Here is a 17,446-nt window from a genome sequence, read left to right on the forward strand (position 1 = left end):
TTACAAATCTTCCTCATAATAGCCCAAGAATGGTTATGCCAATTACTTACAGACATATACTCAGATGCACACGTTCATTTTCACATAAAAATGACACTGAGTTTGCATGAGCTACACACACCATTCTCAGAGTGTTTGTAACTGTGACTGGATTGTACATTATGCAAACAGGACTCCATTGAATAAGGAAAGTATACTGAAAAAATAGTATTTCTTTTTTTTTCTTTATAAACATGAATTTGGAAAAAAATAATCTGGAGATTACTAGATTTTTCTATAGAAAAGCATATTAAAAAATACTTTAAGACCAACCAATATGAGAAATAGAAGTTCAGATTTTGTGAAATCTAACACTTTTAAGCCCAAAGACTTTATCTGAATCCATCACAAATATTCTTAAGACTAAATGCCAGCTTTAAAAATTTGCTTCCCTACCCGAAGGGAGATGCCCTCACTACAAGCAGCAGGAGACACAGAGTAAAGCCCAACCATTACATAAAATCTCCCTGGCTTTCTGCAGCCCTTTCTGCACCAGGGACTCAGCCCAGCCTTCCTCAGCACAGTGCAGGCACTAACACCAGGGAGATCCTAACCCCTTGGAAACCAAAGGGTTTGCTGAAGCTCATCCCATTGTATTATGTTCCCCCAACAGCTTGCATCTTCTCCAATTTGGAAAAGAGGAGACACCACCAGCCCCTTAAACCTGCCCGGCTCCCCACACAACATCCACCCTACCACCACCACACCCCAGGAGCTGGAGAGGATGGGAGCATAAGCAATTGTTAATTTCCCATCCCACAAGGAAGCAACCAATATAACAAGATCTCTGGGTACATTTGGAAAGAGATTTCTTTATAGGATTCTCTTATGCCAAAGTTCTCCTCACATATCTAGACACAATGGGCATAACCTGGGTGATAAGAGACTGCAATACCAAACTCACTCGTGGATGCTGTGCACATCTGGGTGCTCCCCAGAGGACCACAGACCAAAAGCAGATAACCCTGCTTCAAAGCCTTCCCATCTGACAGACATAATCTTGATTGTGTATTGTATTCCCACCACGTAACTGTTTCAGGACACAGACTATACAGCAGAACATGTGTGTTGCAGCCAGCAGCCGAGATACAGCGTTTAATGGTTTTCTTCTATGGATTTTATACTGCTTGAGACCTGAGGGTCTCAAAATACTTGATAAGACATTCACTAAGATGATCAAATCCACCAGAAACTTTGGAGGGAACAAAACATAAAGCCAAACTAATGACAATTAAAACACAAAACAAAACAAAACAAACCTATAAAATTAGAAAAAAAATAGTCACTAGAAGTATCTTGGTAGATACGAGTATTTGTACGGTTACATCAGATATATAGTACATGTACTAGAAGCTTGACCAGTTATTAGAACATGTTTTCTTTTGTCCCCATGAGTCTTCCTTTACTTAATTGACCACTTCTTTACCTTTGTCTCTTAAGCAATTAAGTCTTATTCATCCATGCTCAGCACGTGAATATGTATGTGTGTGTCCTATTCCAGCTGAAAAAAAAAATCTTGAATCAATGTTTTCATCTTGTTAGAAACCAATGAATCTAACTGTGGGCACAAAGCCAGAGGAATCCATGTTTCATTAATGCCGCTGCTCAGTGAGCAGCTTGATAAAACTTAAGGAAGAATGGGTCAGCATCTGACCCTTAGGTTTTATTGTGTACCCAAGTCTCAGCATCCACAGGACTCCATGCCTACACTACATTTTACTAGGAGTCATGTCATTTTCTCCAACCAAGACTCTCTCTTCCCCATTTCTACTACTTCACCAGATCAAAACTACAGGCAGATTCAGCTTTACATTAGCCAGTCCATACCCAGCTGAGAATATCCAAACTGTGTACTGAAAGACAGGACACCCTGAGAGAACCTCTTTTTTTTGATCATAATTTCTTAAAATTGCAGAGCGCAAAGGGACACGGAGCAGTTTATGCTTTGAGTCCTCTGCTGTAACTCCTTGTATATTCTCTACCATGTCTCCATTTTAGAGCTTAACCTTGGTCAACAACAGAGACTCCTTAGTAGTGAATACAACCTCAGGGTTTCTAGGAGTTTTGTGCAGGTGCAGAAGATACTGCTTTATATCACATCATCACCGCTAACCACTCATGAAAGTCCATTTCTCCAGTTACCTTCCCTGGGTCCTAACAAACAGTCCTGGGCTAAATCCATCTACATGCTGACTTCCATATTTCTGCAACGCAGTTACATCGTTTCTTCACTAAGAAAGGTCAATCACAGTTGTGTCTTGGGTTAAGATTTCCATCAGTCTGACTATGGCAAGTTCTCCGTTCAATTTTCAGCTGGCTGCTTGAACCTGGTTTAAGAGACAAGGTTTGGAAAAATCTCATTTCCTCTCCATCTCCAGTTGCCATAGGGCAGCCTAACACCAAAGATAAGACCGTTCCCTTCTAAACACAACTGGCTGCACATTCCTCCTGGCCTCCTTTGTCAGCAGCTCCAAAGCAAGGACCCTGAGCACCTTCATGTCCCCCTGTGCTCTGCTGCAGTGGCTCTGTCCTGCAGCACCCTCTTAGCACAAGCCAAGTCTTCATTCAAGCAGATCAGGTATAGCAAAAGACAGATGTGCTGCAGACCTTCCTACAGGCTGCCACCTGACTTGCCCCTTCCCAAGGTAAATCCATACTCATTGCACGCAACAGGGAGGAAACGCACCCAGACCACAGCTCTTCACCTGATGGTGGCCCAGGGACGGGCCCCGCCGGCGTTGCTGCAGGCAAGCACTGGGTGCACCTCCATCATCAAACCCCAGGTTCACTTCTGGTTCTCCCCTGCCACTGATGGCCCACACTCCACATCAGTTCACACCAAAGATCTTTTTTTGAGTGAGCCAAAGGACTGTTACACAGTGTCTTTTCTAAAGCATGGGCATAAGCCCTGCAATGCCACACACCCAGGACTGCAGCCCCCCCAGCCAAATGCCTTCTGCAAGGCAAACCCAGGCTCAGACTCCCTCTGTGGAAGAGGCGACCTCTCCTTGTCTGCTTTGGTCTTCAACAGGTAAGACTGGTGTTTTGAGCCTTCTTACAGAATAAAAAGAAAAGGAACCAATAAAAGGTCTGCAAATTGCAGGGTGATGAGCATAGCAAGGACACTAGCACCGGGATCTCCACAGCTGTCTTCCTGCTGGATTCAATATGCAAGAGCTATATTCTGCAAGTTAGTTTTTTTAACAAATATATTATATTGGAGGTGTTCTCAAGAATAAGCATTTCTTAACAGAGTTTAGCTACTAGTAACTGGACAACACCAAATTCAGCCACTATGCCTACACCAGAACACCTGAATTGACTCAGTTTTTAAGTACACCACGCCTTCACTGAAAGAACAGTACCACAACTGGGACTGCCAAGGACAGCCAAAATTACAGATTAAAATCCATAAATACAGCTCACATTCTGCAGTAAGACACTGGTAACCAAAACTTACGCAGTATCTGTGCTGTGGCCCTAGAAAGGAAAGTCTTCTCTCTCCATGTACAGTAGCACTGAATCTCACAAGAATTTTACTGTGGAGGCTGGGAACTCCTCCCCTGGTCCACTACACATGGGCCATTGCTGAAAGCAGGACAGTAAATCTGACAGACCAAGGGTCAGATCCAGTATATGGAACTCTATGCAACTGTGATCCAGATTATCATGTGGTGATATCTCACACTAAAAACATTAACATGCAGCTAACTTCAACATTTGCATGATGATTAGCCTGAAATGTCTGGTAATGGATTCATCCTTGCTGATTTCTCCGATGCACTGAAAATGCATTTCCACTTCCCATTTCCTTAGAGATAAAAGTCAGGTTTTATTATTTCTAAGCTTGTTTTGATGTCATTGCCTCCACCAATCATCTCCTCCACCTATCCCCCTTTCTGATATATTGTAAAGATCCCAAATCACAAATCTGTAGGTCATATAAGTTCTTTGATAGACATGTCTAAATACCAGTGTCTGTCTGTAAGAGAATGGGTAAGCTCAGTCAGCAGACTCACCTGTCTCAGAGTTTCTACATTCCTCCTAGGAAGCCAGCAGGCTTTTTATTTCCTAATATAACTCTCCTATTTACAAGGTTTAATATTGATGGCAAGGAATTGGGGTATTAGAGGCATACAGTTAGCAGAATTTCAGGTTGGAAAACACAGAAGACTCTTGTATAAAGGCAGCCTATGCTGTAGAACAGCAAGTCTTTAATCTTTATCTTGCAGTAGGTAACACTCAACACAGCGCTGACTTGTTTTGTTTAAAAAATAAAAACAACAAAAAGACCACAGTATGCAAGCAATTTTGTTTTAACCAACAAAATGCCCAAAGCAGTGTAAAATTCATGTTATGTAATCGCGGGAGAGCAAGAACAGCTAAATCATTCCGTAAGATATGCTTAGCCAAGTGAGAAACGTTGTCTCTAATCATCTTTCCTCAAGAATGCTTGGGTACCACTTGTAACCAAAATTGTTTAAATGACCATTTCAGAACTCCATCTCATCCCAGGAAAAGAGGCAACTAATAGAAAAGTCACCACTGAAAAGATGTTTTAAAAAAATGAAGCAGTAGCAGAAGACACGTAGTAACAATTATTATAATAATAAAAAGAAACAGTGTTTCCATCTAGGAATAAACTCCTAACTCGAGTAACTTCACACAGAGCTGTCCTTCAAATTACCGCCCTTCCACTGCAGAGCAGACGCATCCCGGACCTGACAGGGTCTGTGAAACGTCTGGAATTTGCCTTTTTTGCTAATGCTGTCTTGTGAAAGCCCCAAACCACTTAAACTGCTGTCAGATTGCTCTCCTTAAAACTATACAGGGTCAACATACTGCTTCAGTCTTGTTTCAACCATCTTGGAAAACTCATGGGGCTCCTCTGTCTGTGTGTTTGGGAGGTAGGTCCTAAAAATACGCTTATTTTTTATTTTCTTTTAGCTCTCCTGAGCAAGTTTTGGCCCTGATAATACATATTTGTATTGGTGGTGTTTACAGTGACTCCAGCCACACTCAAGAGATACTGCATCCCCACAGAATACAATGGAAAATCCTAAAGGCTTTGAGAGGGCACTGCCCTCTGAAATCAGCCTCAATGGGCAGCAACATCCCTCCAGCTCTGGGGCTGGCTGCAGACAAACCACTGTGCTTGAAGCAGCAACTTCCACCAGCACTTTGTACTACTTACTATAAAACCACACTGCTGTTTTCTAACAAAGCTATTATTTCCCCGGTGCCTTTAAAACATGAAAAACATCAGTGTCATCCAATTTATCCAGCACATTAAGCGTTGCTTGCCTGGAAAAAAAAAAAAAAAAAAAAATCTCTCAAAGGACTAACTCTTTGCGTCACCTTTCTGTACCAGTGTTGTTTTTATTTAATACTCATAATGTGAAAATGCAGAGGGCTAAACCCCGAGCAAGATGCCACCATACCGACTATGCTAAAATGATCTATTTCCATCCCCAAATAAGTGCTCCTCAAATAAAACAAAAGATAAATAATCCAGCATTGGCTGAAATATTAAATCCACATGTAAGTCACTTAGCTGGGAACACAGCAGCTTTCAGCAATTTAGCAAGCAAGCTCAAGAAGAAAGATTAGAGTCTGACTGGAATTTACCTCCTGAAAACCTAAAAAATTAACTTTCATCATTCTGAAAGTGAAAGTCCACAAACAGCACAGCCCCCTGCCTTTATTGTGGCACACCATTGACCTCAGGAAGAGTTCCGAGTCAATAAGGACAAGAGAGCATCTCTACGAGTCGCCTGCAAAGTGACATTTCATACAATTCTCCCCCACACATTCATTTATCCTAAAGTTGAACTAATCCTCACCTATCTTGGTTATCATCTAAATGCCACCACTGAATCTATTCTCTATTAAAATTATGCAGAACACAACATAGTTGCAGCGAGACTAAATTTAAACTGGAGCACACTGTAGCTGTCACTCAAGGCACACAGATACCTTCAAGGAGCAACCAAAAATCAGATTTCTAGCTTTATACAAACAAGTGTGCTTGCTTCACGTGCCCAGATGAGAAAATTGTAGTAACAGTAGTTGTTCAGACACACGGGCTCCTCTTGCAAGCACTCAGCCCAAAGCTAGTCCTGGCTGCAGTTTCAGAGCCTGGCTGTATCTCAAAAAACCTGTTTTGGCAAAGAATTGTCTGCCTCTCCCATGCTCCCCTCTTTGTGCAAGTGGCTGAAGCAAAACTGTCAGCAGGACGGATCCCAGCCCAGTAGCGAGGTGCTGCTTCAGCCGTGTTCACAAGGCAGCCGTGGGACTCCCTCCCGCTGCCACGCGTGGGTGCAGGATCGGGCCCTGGCTAGCTGGGTTACCCAGGGCTTGTCATTTAAAATAGCCTGTCACTGAGTGTGCTGATTAAACAAGTATCAAACTTTTTTTCTGAAAGCAGGTTATTAGAATGCTAACTCCAAAACCCTCTTCTATTACTTCGTTTTATCAAAGCAGAAAATCCTATTCCCTTAGCCTTCCAGGAGAGTAACTTAAAATCCTGGTTAACCACCAAGTAGTACCCTGTTAAACAGCTAATTAAAGGTATTTCCACAGCTCGCTTAACTTCCTGACATTATTCTTTGGCAGTATACTCCTTCCAACAGCAATAAAAAACCTGGATCTTTAGTCTAAAAAAAATAAAAAATAAAAAAAAATCAATAATTTCATTTTTTCCTCTTTCTCAGATTTAAACATGAAGGTGGGAATGCAACAGCTCTTGCAGTGACCTCTTGTGGCAATCGCTCAGCAGCGCTCAAGCCTCCCCCAGAAGAGGACAACGCATCTCGATACGCACGGAAAGGAATATTAGAAAGGGAAGACACACAATTTGCAAAGCGGCTGATGAGACCTCAGGGAAATCCAGTTATCACTTTAGCAAACGATTTGGCATTATTTGGGCTTCTGAATTAACGCGATGGTGTAGAGCTGTCATAATCAGTCTTTTTTAAAATAAACCACATATAAAACAAAAACCCAGACCATTTAGACCATGTAAAACTCTCCCGATTTCAGCATCAGTCAGATATGCTTAATCTTGCAGCATTCAGCAAAACAACTTGAAAATTAAGGAAAGCGGGGCACTTCGCAATTGAAAACTCACGTCATCGAATAATGCTTCTTAGTCTAAAAATCCACTTTGCATTGATTTACGTATCAGCAGGCCCCCTGCAGTTGTAGAAACTGCAAAAGGAGCCCTGTGCCTCTGAACGCCAAAGAAAGCCCTAATGACATAAACTCCTTGGTCATCCCTTCAGTAACTTCTCTAAATCAACTGAATTGGAGGATGGAAACTTTCACCCCCACAGTTTAAAGTGTCTTTTATAGAGATTTAGGGAACTGCTGAAGTCTGCATTTTTTTCAGAGGATCCACAATGACAGACATCCTATAAACTTGAAGTAACTTGCTGTAAAGAACTTTCTCTCTGCAGCATGTGTAACTTAATTTGGATCAGATGAAAATGCAGCTTGTTTTAATTTAGAGGAGGGAAGCCTACATGATTCATGTTCCACAAGAACTACAGTATTTTGTCACCCTGCCTGTAAGACATCAGGTACGATATATGGGCTAGCAAGAAGGACAGGAGAGACAGTAGACACCTATTTTTATCTACCAGTGTAATAAAAATTAAAAAGTTGTCAGCACTACAGATGTGACACTCATTTCCATCCCCCTTCCTGGGTAGCCTGTCTTGACAACACAGTCACCTGCAAACACAGCTGATCCTTTCAGCCATCAGTCACAGGGACCCAGCAGGGCAGAAAGCTTTGTCTCAAGGAACTGCTTTGTAGGAATGTGGCACAAAGCTGGAAAAGGCCATGAATTAAATGCTAGCTTCATTAAAACTCAAAATAAAATTCCATGTAAGCCTTACAGAGCCAAGATTTCAGCCCAAGTGTCAAAATACATTTGTGAAAGACCCGAGAGATCTGTTTTCCCGAAGAAGCTTCTAAGAGTTATTGCAACAGAAACAACAACCGGTAATGGTGACTCTTAACATATAGATAAGACTATATATAGTCTTTCACTAAACTAAGCCCCTCTTCCAGACTGTTAGCACTCTTTACTGCATATGGCTGCGAAGTCCCAGAGTTAACCTTTTCTCAATCTCATCCTCTACCATAAAATTATGCCTTTAACACAAGCTTAACGCTTTTGCTACTAGAATATGTTAAGGGTGAAGATGGACAGGCAAGACAGACACATTTCTCTGCCCCTGTGTGTGTGGCTCAACTTGGCAGAAGACTCTACACCCAGGCTGGGTCCACAAAACTCAGTCCTGCTCTAGAGACTTGCCCAATGTTGTACCTGTTGAGCTGAGGTCAGTATCAGCACGAACTCTGCATGCACTGAAGAAGCAACCAATAATGTTAGTAATAACAGGTACAGACTGCTGAGAACATCTGAGGAGAGAACATTGCCCTAAGGAAGGCCCTTATTAAATGTCCAAAATACTAATGGTAGCAAAAGGTAGTCACCTTAATGTGATTTAACTCAGTGCTCTCACAAAACACTTCTTTCAGCTCAGCAAAACACCTGGTGTTCTCAAAATCCAGGGCACAGTCAAGGCTGTAGTGGGATGTATAATCTTTGTAAGCCTCAGATAAGATCTTTACTTGATGTATTTTCACTATGCTTTAAAAGAAGAAAAAAAAAAAAAAAAAAAAAAAAGATTGCAGAGAGCACGCTGAGATTAACCTGGAGATAGGTCTGTGTGTCCTGAGGGCTTGTTCCTTTTTACCAACCGCAGCAGTCGGTCTAACGACAGACCCCACTTCTTCCCACAGACTTTGTCTCTCCTCAAGTGGAGCTCAGCTGTGGCGTGGGCAAAGAACCCACAAAGCAGCTTAGAGATTGTTGTCCACCACCAAATGCTTTGGGAAGCACCTGCAACCTGCTGCGGCCCAAAAGGCAAAGTATGCCGCTGCTCCAAACCATTTCACAAACTCCAAGGTGCAAAGTCATCTCCAAAAAAAGGTTCTCTGGGCAAAGGGACACCAGGGGACCCCCCGAATTACTGTGGCACTTGCTCCATCCCTGTCAAACACATTGGCTGGGAGAGGAACATCCAGCAGGGCAGCCAGAAATCCCACCTCTCCGCACGGAGGGCAGAAGAGCCACGGCCACCCCATTCCCTTCTGTTCACCACTTTGATGCTTTGCTCATGACTGACTCACCATGAGCACTTCTCCCACAATTTTAACCTGATTTGTAGCCCAAGCTGGGATGAAAAGGAAAGGTTCACAACATTCATAAATGGAAAATGCACAAGCAATGCTGAAAATTTAATATATGATTGCTTTTAACCCCAGGCTGGCCACCACACTAAATCTGCACACCGTGTTCCCACTACACCAATTCTGACTTTCCACATTTTAAAATTATTGCAATTTTATCCATAAATTTTGTTATTCAGATCCATCTCTGGCAACTCCAAGTAATTTGTCCCCACCTACATTTCATTTTGAAGCCACTGCTTCCATTTCACCTGAAGAAGAGCCTATCTGCCGAAATCCTTGCTTAATTTTTCCAGCCGTACCTGTTGCCTAGTAGAAGATACTACCTCTATCTACAAACCTTCTCCTGGCTGTTAAGAAAAGATTTATGGCCAAGAAGTGCCACAGGATTGAGTAAGTGTGAGAAATCTCAAAAGAGAGTGTTCTTTAAACAGGAAAGGTGATAGAAGGGCTTTTTTTGAGGATGCTGAAGATGTATTTTAAAAAATGATCATCAGTCTTCCCTTCACCCCATTCCTCAATTTGTCAATGAAAAAATCTCTTGGAAACTGGTGAATCCAAGCATAAAAACAAAACCCAGCACAGTCAGTAGACCAAACCTTTGCCTTCTACCAAGCACTCGCAGGAGATACTTGAACCAGATTTGCTCTACTGGATACCATTAAGTTTGGATTAAACAGTGCTGAATCCAATGAAAATTACTATTTCTATAAAGGATAAATAAGGTTATGTCCTGGATGACAAATATAAGACCTAAATCATGTTTCAGGGCACAACACTCACCACGTACACAAGCTAAGAACAAATTCCAAATCCACTTTTTGCTTTGTTGTCCAATGGGGCAGATTTGCCTCTGTAACACCATGCTTAGGCATCACCAGTATCAGAGAAAAAGCAGAATAAATACCAGATCAGCATGATTTATGCTTCCAAATTAGATCAGGTTAAAAACTGGAGAGGGATATGTGCTTTTAAAGTATAATGTTTGAAAGCCTTCTGAGCTTTTCCAGTTTTTGAGATCTCAAAGCTTTACTGAGCTTTCACCAGGGAGGACATGTGATTTAATTAGAGCGTGATACAAAAGCATGGCAATCCTAAACTGTGTTCCCAGTTCTGTCACCAACTTGCCGCATCACCCTGGGAAAACATTGTGATGCCCAAGCCCCCGTTTACGCCACAATTCGAGGAACAGGTCAGGAATGCCTTTGTGTGTGTCCTCTTCCACAAGGAGCTGTGAAGTGTAATTAAATTCCACCTAGTACTTTGAAATTGTCAGAGGGAAAGTGCGATATAAAACCCTATTAATTAAGCTTGCATTTAATATTCTGGAAAAAAAATTCACTATTACAAGAAACTAGCTCTTAGTGATTGCGTAGCTACAGAGCTTGACAGGGAGTCTGCTGACAACCACAGAACTGACACAGGCAACATAGAGAGGGAGGAAGCCCCCCAAAAAACAGTTGATGGCTTAATACAAGGCTGGCATTTAAACTTTAAAACTACTTCTAAGTCCTCATCCCACTCCTGCAGAAGTCAATGAATCACTAATTCACTACCTGCCATCAAAATCAGCTTCAAGCCAGCACACCAGACCACGTATGAACATGAGGTAAATCCAGAACCGTGCAATAGAAAGGTGGAAGGGAACATTTTTCAGCACGATTTACATGTTGTCAGTGTAGGGATTAATAATACATGTGGCAGCTTTTCTCAACGCTCTCCTCTGTCCAGCTTTCCCACTCACGTCCCCAGATGCATGCTGGCACAGCAGTGCTTTGCTATCACCCTAAACTCGGGCTGTCCAGGGAAATACCTTTCAGCAGGTCCAAAGTCAAGGTCTCTTACTGGACTTCATTGACGCAAACACTCATGCGTTTCAGTAATTATGTGCCAGCACAAGGGCTATGTAAAAAAGGAATATAACTAGCACAAGACTCACCTACAGCAGCATCTACACTAATACACCTAGAGAGATGGTGGTCTGCAACCACATAACTTTGACGGAGCTGGATTATGTACTGATCAGTGTTTTGCACTGGATGAAAGGGTAAAATTAACCCCAGCAGCAGGGAATAACTTGATGACCATGAAGTCCTGAACCAGTCCTGTAAATATTCACCTAACAGAGCAGCTGTAGACAAGCAACCGCAGACAGTTCTTTATGTATTAGCTCAGCCACACTCCAAATCGCAGTCACTCCCTCTTTCCCGGTATCTTTGCCACAGACTTGAAAGTGTTACAGAATTGTAAAGACTTTGAAACCCTGAATGAAAACGGTTGCAAGCCCGATTATCAGAGAACTAAGGAACAAGAAAAAGATTTAAGAAAAAAAAAAAAAAAATGACGGGAGGAGCGGAGAGGATATCGGAAATGTAAATGATAACTACTTATTTTCAGAAAAGGGCTCACAAACATACATACTAGCGACAAATGCATAGTACCTAGTGCCGATAACGCTGTAAGAAGTGAGGGGGGGAGAGGGAAAGGACGGAGCGCAGGCTCCGGCGGGGCACGGCGGAGCCCGTTCCTTGAAGGCGCCGCTTTGGCAGCGACCCATCAGCGTGGCTCCGCGCCCCGGGGAGCCGCGGCGGGGACGGGGGGACGGAGGGACGGACGGCGGGAGGGACGGAGGGGATCTCTCACCGCTTGAGCGCCGGACAATGTTCTCCAGGAAGGTGTTCTGCGGTGCCACCAGCCCTCTCTTGCCCCCCGGCATCCTGCAGCGCCGGGCTCGGGGGCCGGGGGTGCGCGGCAGCGGCGGCGGCGGGGGGGGGGGGGGGGCCGGCGGCGGCTGGTGCGCCCGGTGCCCGTGAGTCGCGCAGGGGCGGCCGCGGCCGCTCATGGTAGTGGCGCCCCCGCGGCGGCTGCAGCGCGGACTGGGGCCGCGCCGCGCAGGGCTCCGCTGAGCGCCGCCGCCCGCCCCCCCCTGCGCCTGCGCGCCCGCCCCGCCGCGGAGCCGGGCCGCCCCGGGACGGGGAGGGGAGCGGGGGGCGCGGGGAGGGGGGGCGGAGCGGCGCGGAAGGGAGCGCAGCAGCGCGGGGGGGCGCGGAGGCTGCCCCCCGGGTCGCGCCCGCTGCCGTGCGCCGCCGAGCATCGTCCCCTGGGGCCCCCCCGGCCGCGCTCGCCGGGGAGCAGCTTCGAAGTTTTGCCCCGTCCCCCGGAGGGAAACGACCCCCCAGAGCCCCCAAACCCCTGCATTCGAATCGGTACGGCGGGTTTTGAAGAGAGCGCTCCCGCGGTCTCAGCGGCTGGGTTTCGGGGAAACCGGAGCACGGAGCGCTGCGAGCCGCGGGGGAAGGGGGCCGCGTTGTGCCCACAAATGACAACCGTAACGTGCCAGGTAACGTGTAAAACGCCAGCCTGGCATGAGGCCATCCACCATTTCTTTGGAGGATTCCTCCCGCTCCCTGTGAGAGCAACTCTGAAGGGGTGGCAACAGGAGGCTGATTTGGGGCTAGAGCCCACTTTTCTACCATTTTTACAAAGGGACCCGGCTCCACCGTGTTGCTTCTGTGCTGGGGTCCCAAAGGAGCAGACGGGCCAATTCCTGTGCAAGCTCTTCCCTACTCTTGCCCCCTCCGTCTGCCTCCCTCCAGCCTTTTCACTGCTCGGACAGTGTCCCTGGCAGGTGTGGACGGTAAAATCCTGGAAGGAGCTTCTCCACCTACTGCTTCTGCCTCTGCTGATTTTTGCGTGCTGCTACAGACTGGATCGTAGGAGACAAGAGATGGAAAATCACTGTTTGTCTAGGGCAGGAGCATGCCCTGCAGAGCACATCCCGGTGTGCTGCACACTCCGGCCGTAGCTGGCACAAGAAGCAGTGCTTCTCCCAGATGACACTATTCCACTATGGAAAAATAAATTTTTAAATTATTTTTTTTCCAGCCTGTTTTCTGCACTTCCTCCTTCCCGTGCTCGGGTCTTGGTCCAACAATTCACACTGAGGTCACCTGAACTCCTCTGCTTAGAGTTAAGCGTGTGTTAAAAATCTCTGCCACCCTAGGAGCTGTTGCAGGAGCAGCTCTTCCAACCTGGGCATCAAGATTGCTGTCACTGCCAGCCAGCCCGCAGGCAGCCGCCGAAAGGAAAAGGTCTGGTTCTGCTTTCAGTTCAACAAATGCAAAATCAGGGGTAGCTCCATCACAGTCAGCTTGCGAATGCTGATATCAAACCAGCTCGAGAAGTGAACCAGACACTATTTGTCAAACACTTACGGGCGTGTGTGTCCCCGCCCCAGCTCTGAAATCTTCAGGGCTTTCCTTAGAGTGGCGTGGTTTAAAAGATGCTCCTGATGAGCTCTGTCCCGGATACAGGGAAATTTGGCTCCTGGTTATTGGCGGGTGGCCGACAACACCTTTGTTTCTTTCAAGTGAACAGTAGCCATATAAAAACATCTGTGCACAGGCAAATACCGTGTGACTGATCTGTCTGGACAGTGTTGCCATGAGCTCTGTTCCCCAATTCCCTCCATTCTTTTGATAAACACATTAAACCCCTTCTTGTTTACTCTTTCTACTGAACTTCACTGTGGTGTGGCAGTCACGCCTGCGAGTCACTCCATCCTCCCTGCTTCATCTCCTGAATTTCAGATCCCACTATTAAGTTTTGCTGTTATATTTCCAGTGGCACCAATTCAACAATAGGTTATGGAGAGGGACCAGGTCCAAAAATATATCTTTAAATGTCACAGAAAACTGATAGGATAGAAAGGGCAGGACATGTGGTGGGATGCTTGCCTCTACATCAAGGTAGCAAAAACCTCCAGAGAACACCTCTTTTTTTTCTTTTTTTTTCTTTTTTTCCTGAAATGCTGGATGAGGCTAAAGATAACCTTGAAAAGAAGAGTCTGATAAAGAAAGCAAACTAGGAACTGCAAAAAGACTCTTGTCTTCTTCTGGGGATCTTCAAACTGTGCTTGGAAACAGCATCAAGCCACCATGCAGGAAGCTGTCAGAAAGGTTTGAGGTCAGTGTAAGTAGGAAAAAGGTAGCTAAGCAGTTTCATTCCAAATCAAAAATACCCCAGTCTCAACCAGCTGCTCTTAAATGTGGCAGAAAATCCACTGTGGTTCAAAATGCATGGTTTTTTTGTTGTTTTTTTTTTTTTAAATCCCAGAATAGGTAAGTCAGCACAGTTTGAATTTTAGGGAATTATTCAGTTGTTAAAACATTAAAAGAAGTCTTAAGCTAAAGGTAATGATATTCCTGATGGAAGATCAGAGGATTCCTAGTCCTTCTTTCTTCCCAGCTTTCAAACTTTATTTCTCTAAGCAAAGAAACTAGCTTTAATTTCCTAAAAGGAAAAAAGCTAAATGGGAATGAGCACATTGCTGTACCAGAGTAGAAGAGTAATCATGGTTCCTTACTTTTCTGTTTCACCTTTTCTTCTGAAATTTTAAACACCTGCTCTGGGTGATTTACCTCTTTACTGGCATTTCTACAAAAGGTACGATACCCCATATCTACCGAGCAGTGGGCAAACATTAACTCCCATGGCAAGTAGAGACAGTGCACACTATAAAACTCAGCCGCATCTGGTGAAGAGCTGACCCTTTGAATCTAAACCTACAGGAGAGGGTTATTTTACTTCAGGGACTCTTAAACATTTCAGAACTTATCCACAGCACAGAGTTTTAAATGTGTCTTCTATGAATTTATGAAGAATCATCACCTGGGACTCATGGGGCTCCTAGAAGAGGAGGGAGGTGTAAGGCGGCATGAACAGTTCAGGCACTGATCCACCCCAACAGCCTGAGTCATTAAACCACAAAATTGTTGAATCGATTCACAACATTGCCTTTGCTTTCAGTGTTTATATGTAATAAGGTGAGTCAGGGACCCCAGGACGACCTTGGCCACCCAATGAGACCCACCCACATAGGTCTAAATGTATGTGAGCAGAAGTGAGTGATAAGATACCCTTGGACAAGGCTCAAAGCTGTTTTCTAACCCAGGTGCCCACAGAAGACTTCCCATTCTAAAAACCATAGCCAAGATGACCACAAGCTTTGGTTATAAACAACGTGATTTGTACAAATCAGTTTAATGAGCTCCAAAACCAGCAATGTTTGTTTTCGATGGATTTGTGTCTCATGACTTACAGGTATATGAAACAAGGGCTCAAGTGGGAAACAGGTGCCAGATGGAGAAGTTTGAAGCGTGCTAACTGCAGAAAAAACAGGTAGAGTTTTCTCTTTAAAGCCCAGAGAATCTGCACAGAAGAATGTGACAAAAGAGACTTTTCTGGTATCTATGAGGCATGAGGTCCTTAATAAATCTTTCTCTCCATGGTTAAAGTACACCTGTTATCAGAAGCTGGAGTGGGACAACAGGTGAGCTCGTACTGCAACTTTCTTCTCAGCAGGGAGGGCTATCAGGTCAATTCACTTTTACTGGCTCCAAAGCACCACCCAAGAAGCATTCATGGGACTCCTCAGAAATCTGCAGGAAGTGGGCATATCCGAGTCCACTGCCCCTTTCACCAGCAGGTGAATTCTGAGTTCCAAAGTTACTGAGGGGATGACATCAGATCTGCTTGTACATGTGACAGTATTTCTTCTTTATGTTCAGCCTTCAGAAAGGACAAAATACCTATGATCATAGAAACAGCTGCTAATACCAAGAAAAAATACTTAGGAGGAAAAAAAATAGAAGGGGGGGATATAAATTGGTTTCTGTCTTATTTTTTTTGTCTTTTGTTTCCTCTCCCATTACAAATTTGAAAAACTGGTTTGACAGACAGAAAAATCAGTAAAAAAATTACAAAAGTTATTGCTTTTGGTATAAAAATTGATGGAAAATATCGATGAAAACCTCAGAGCCAAAGTACTTGCTGGTATCTGATTTGGCACCCATGAGAATTCTTCATTCTCCGTTGTGTTGCGCAAGTAAGTTTGGACAGCTAGACCTGGAGGTGATGGATCGCCTGTCCCTCTGGCAGTCCAGAGCAAAGGGATGCGGAACTTACATGAGGCACCAGCATTCAGAGAGGGTTGGATAGCTGAGTCGAGCACACAGGAATTAGGAAGAATTAAGGCTTCCTGCGTATTGTGTGCCTAGGAGGCACGCAGGATGTTGCTCAGTGAATGGGTAACGGCTAAGTCTTTTCACTTTATACTTCTGATTCAGCATGGTCCTGTGCCATATTCCTGGTACCATATTTCTGGGGCACCAGTCAACCTCTGCTCAAGTATAGCACGATTAATTTCTTTGTGATGCTTATCACTAATCTACCGGTGCTTTGTGGGCATCAGTGAATGTCTTCTGCATTTTACCTTGTCATACAGGGATCAGACAGGAAACTGGGACACCATGAGATTAAGGTCAAAATCATCTGGTAATTCATAGTGTCCAATTTGAGACATCTGGGATCCTTTAGCAGAGGAGTCCCACTTTAGTAGAAGATTACAAGTTCAGCATCTGGTGATTTCAGTTGTGAGAGCAAAGAACTTCTCGAGATCGCAACCTGAGCATTTCCCATGAGCTTATGAAAAAAATAAGAAGAATGGATACTGAGATACACTAGGTTGGAGTGACTTGCACAGCTTCATGGAAGAGCCCTGTGACAGATTTAACAATTTCAGGTCTTGTTTGCTTTTAACATGAAACTTTTCATAAACCTTGCTTTATTGCTTTATACCTTTCATTTTCTCTAATGAACATGCCAAAGGTATTACAGACTAAAGTTCCACAGAAGTTAGAAACCAGTGGGGGAAATGTATATATACACACATATATGAAATACTGTGGGGAATGTAACTAAATACTGTGTTGCAATGAATAGACATAAGGGCAACCCAACCATCCATCCAACCCAGGCATTGCCTCACTCTGGAGTGCTTAGAAACCCCAACTCTTCCACAGGCTTTTCTTAAGCCAGGATCTGACACTTGGGGAAAAAGCCTTTAAAATATTATCATTTTATTAATGATGTTTTTCATCTTCCTTCACCTGCAAAGTCTGTGCTTCAGTTATCATCCATCCAGCTGTGCAGTCACAGTGAGCCATTAAAGCTTCTGAAATGACCTAAAATAACACCTTGAATTTAACAGCATCAAAACTTTCAAAGTCCATTATCACAGCACCAGGTAGGTGCTGCAAGGTCCAAACTAAGACTCCTGTGGACTTTCTCCCTGGAAAGAAGG

The 17,446-nt window shown here is 44.3% G+C and overlaps 1 protein-coding gene across 1 annotated transcript in view; it reads right to left on the minus strand.

Moving 5' to 3' along the window:
• KCNH5 (potassium voltage-gated channel subfamily H member 5) overlaps window positions 1–12,038 on the minus strand; it is a 161,842-nt gene extending 149,804 nt beyond the window's left edge. The window contains exon 1 of the mRNA XM_074909325.1: window positions 11,947–12,038. Within this exon, the coding sequence (XP_074765426.1) occupies window positions 11,947–12,019 (73 nt within the window). The 5' untranslated portion in view covers window positions 12,020–12,038. The remainder of the gene's footprint in view (window positions 1–11,946) is intronic.
• Window positions 12,039–17,446: the final 5,408 nt, after the last annotated feature.

This window comes from Athene noctua, chromosome 6 (assembly GCF_965140245.1).
Source record: "Athene noctua chromosome 6, bAthNoc1.hap1.1, whole genome shotgun sequence".
NCBI classification, from domain to species: domain Eukaryota; kingdom Metazoa; phylum Chordata; class Aves; order Strigiformes; family Strigidae; genus Athene; species Athene noctua.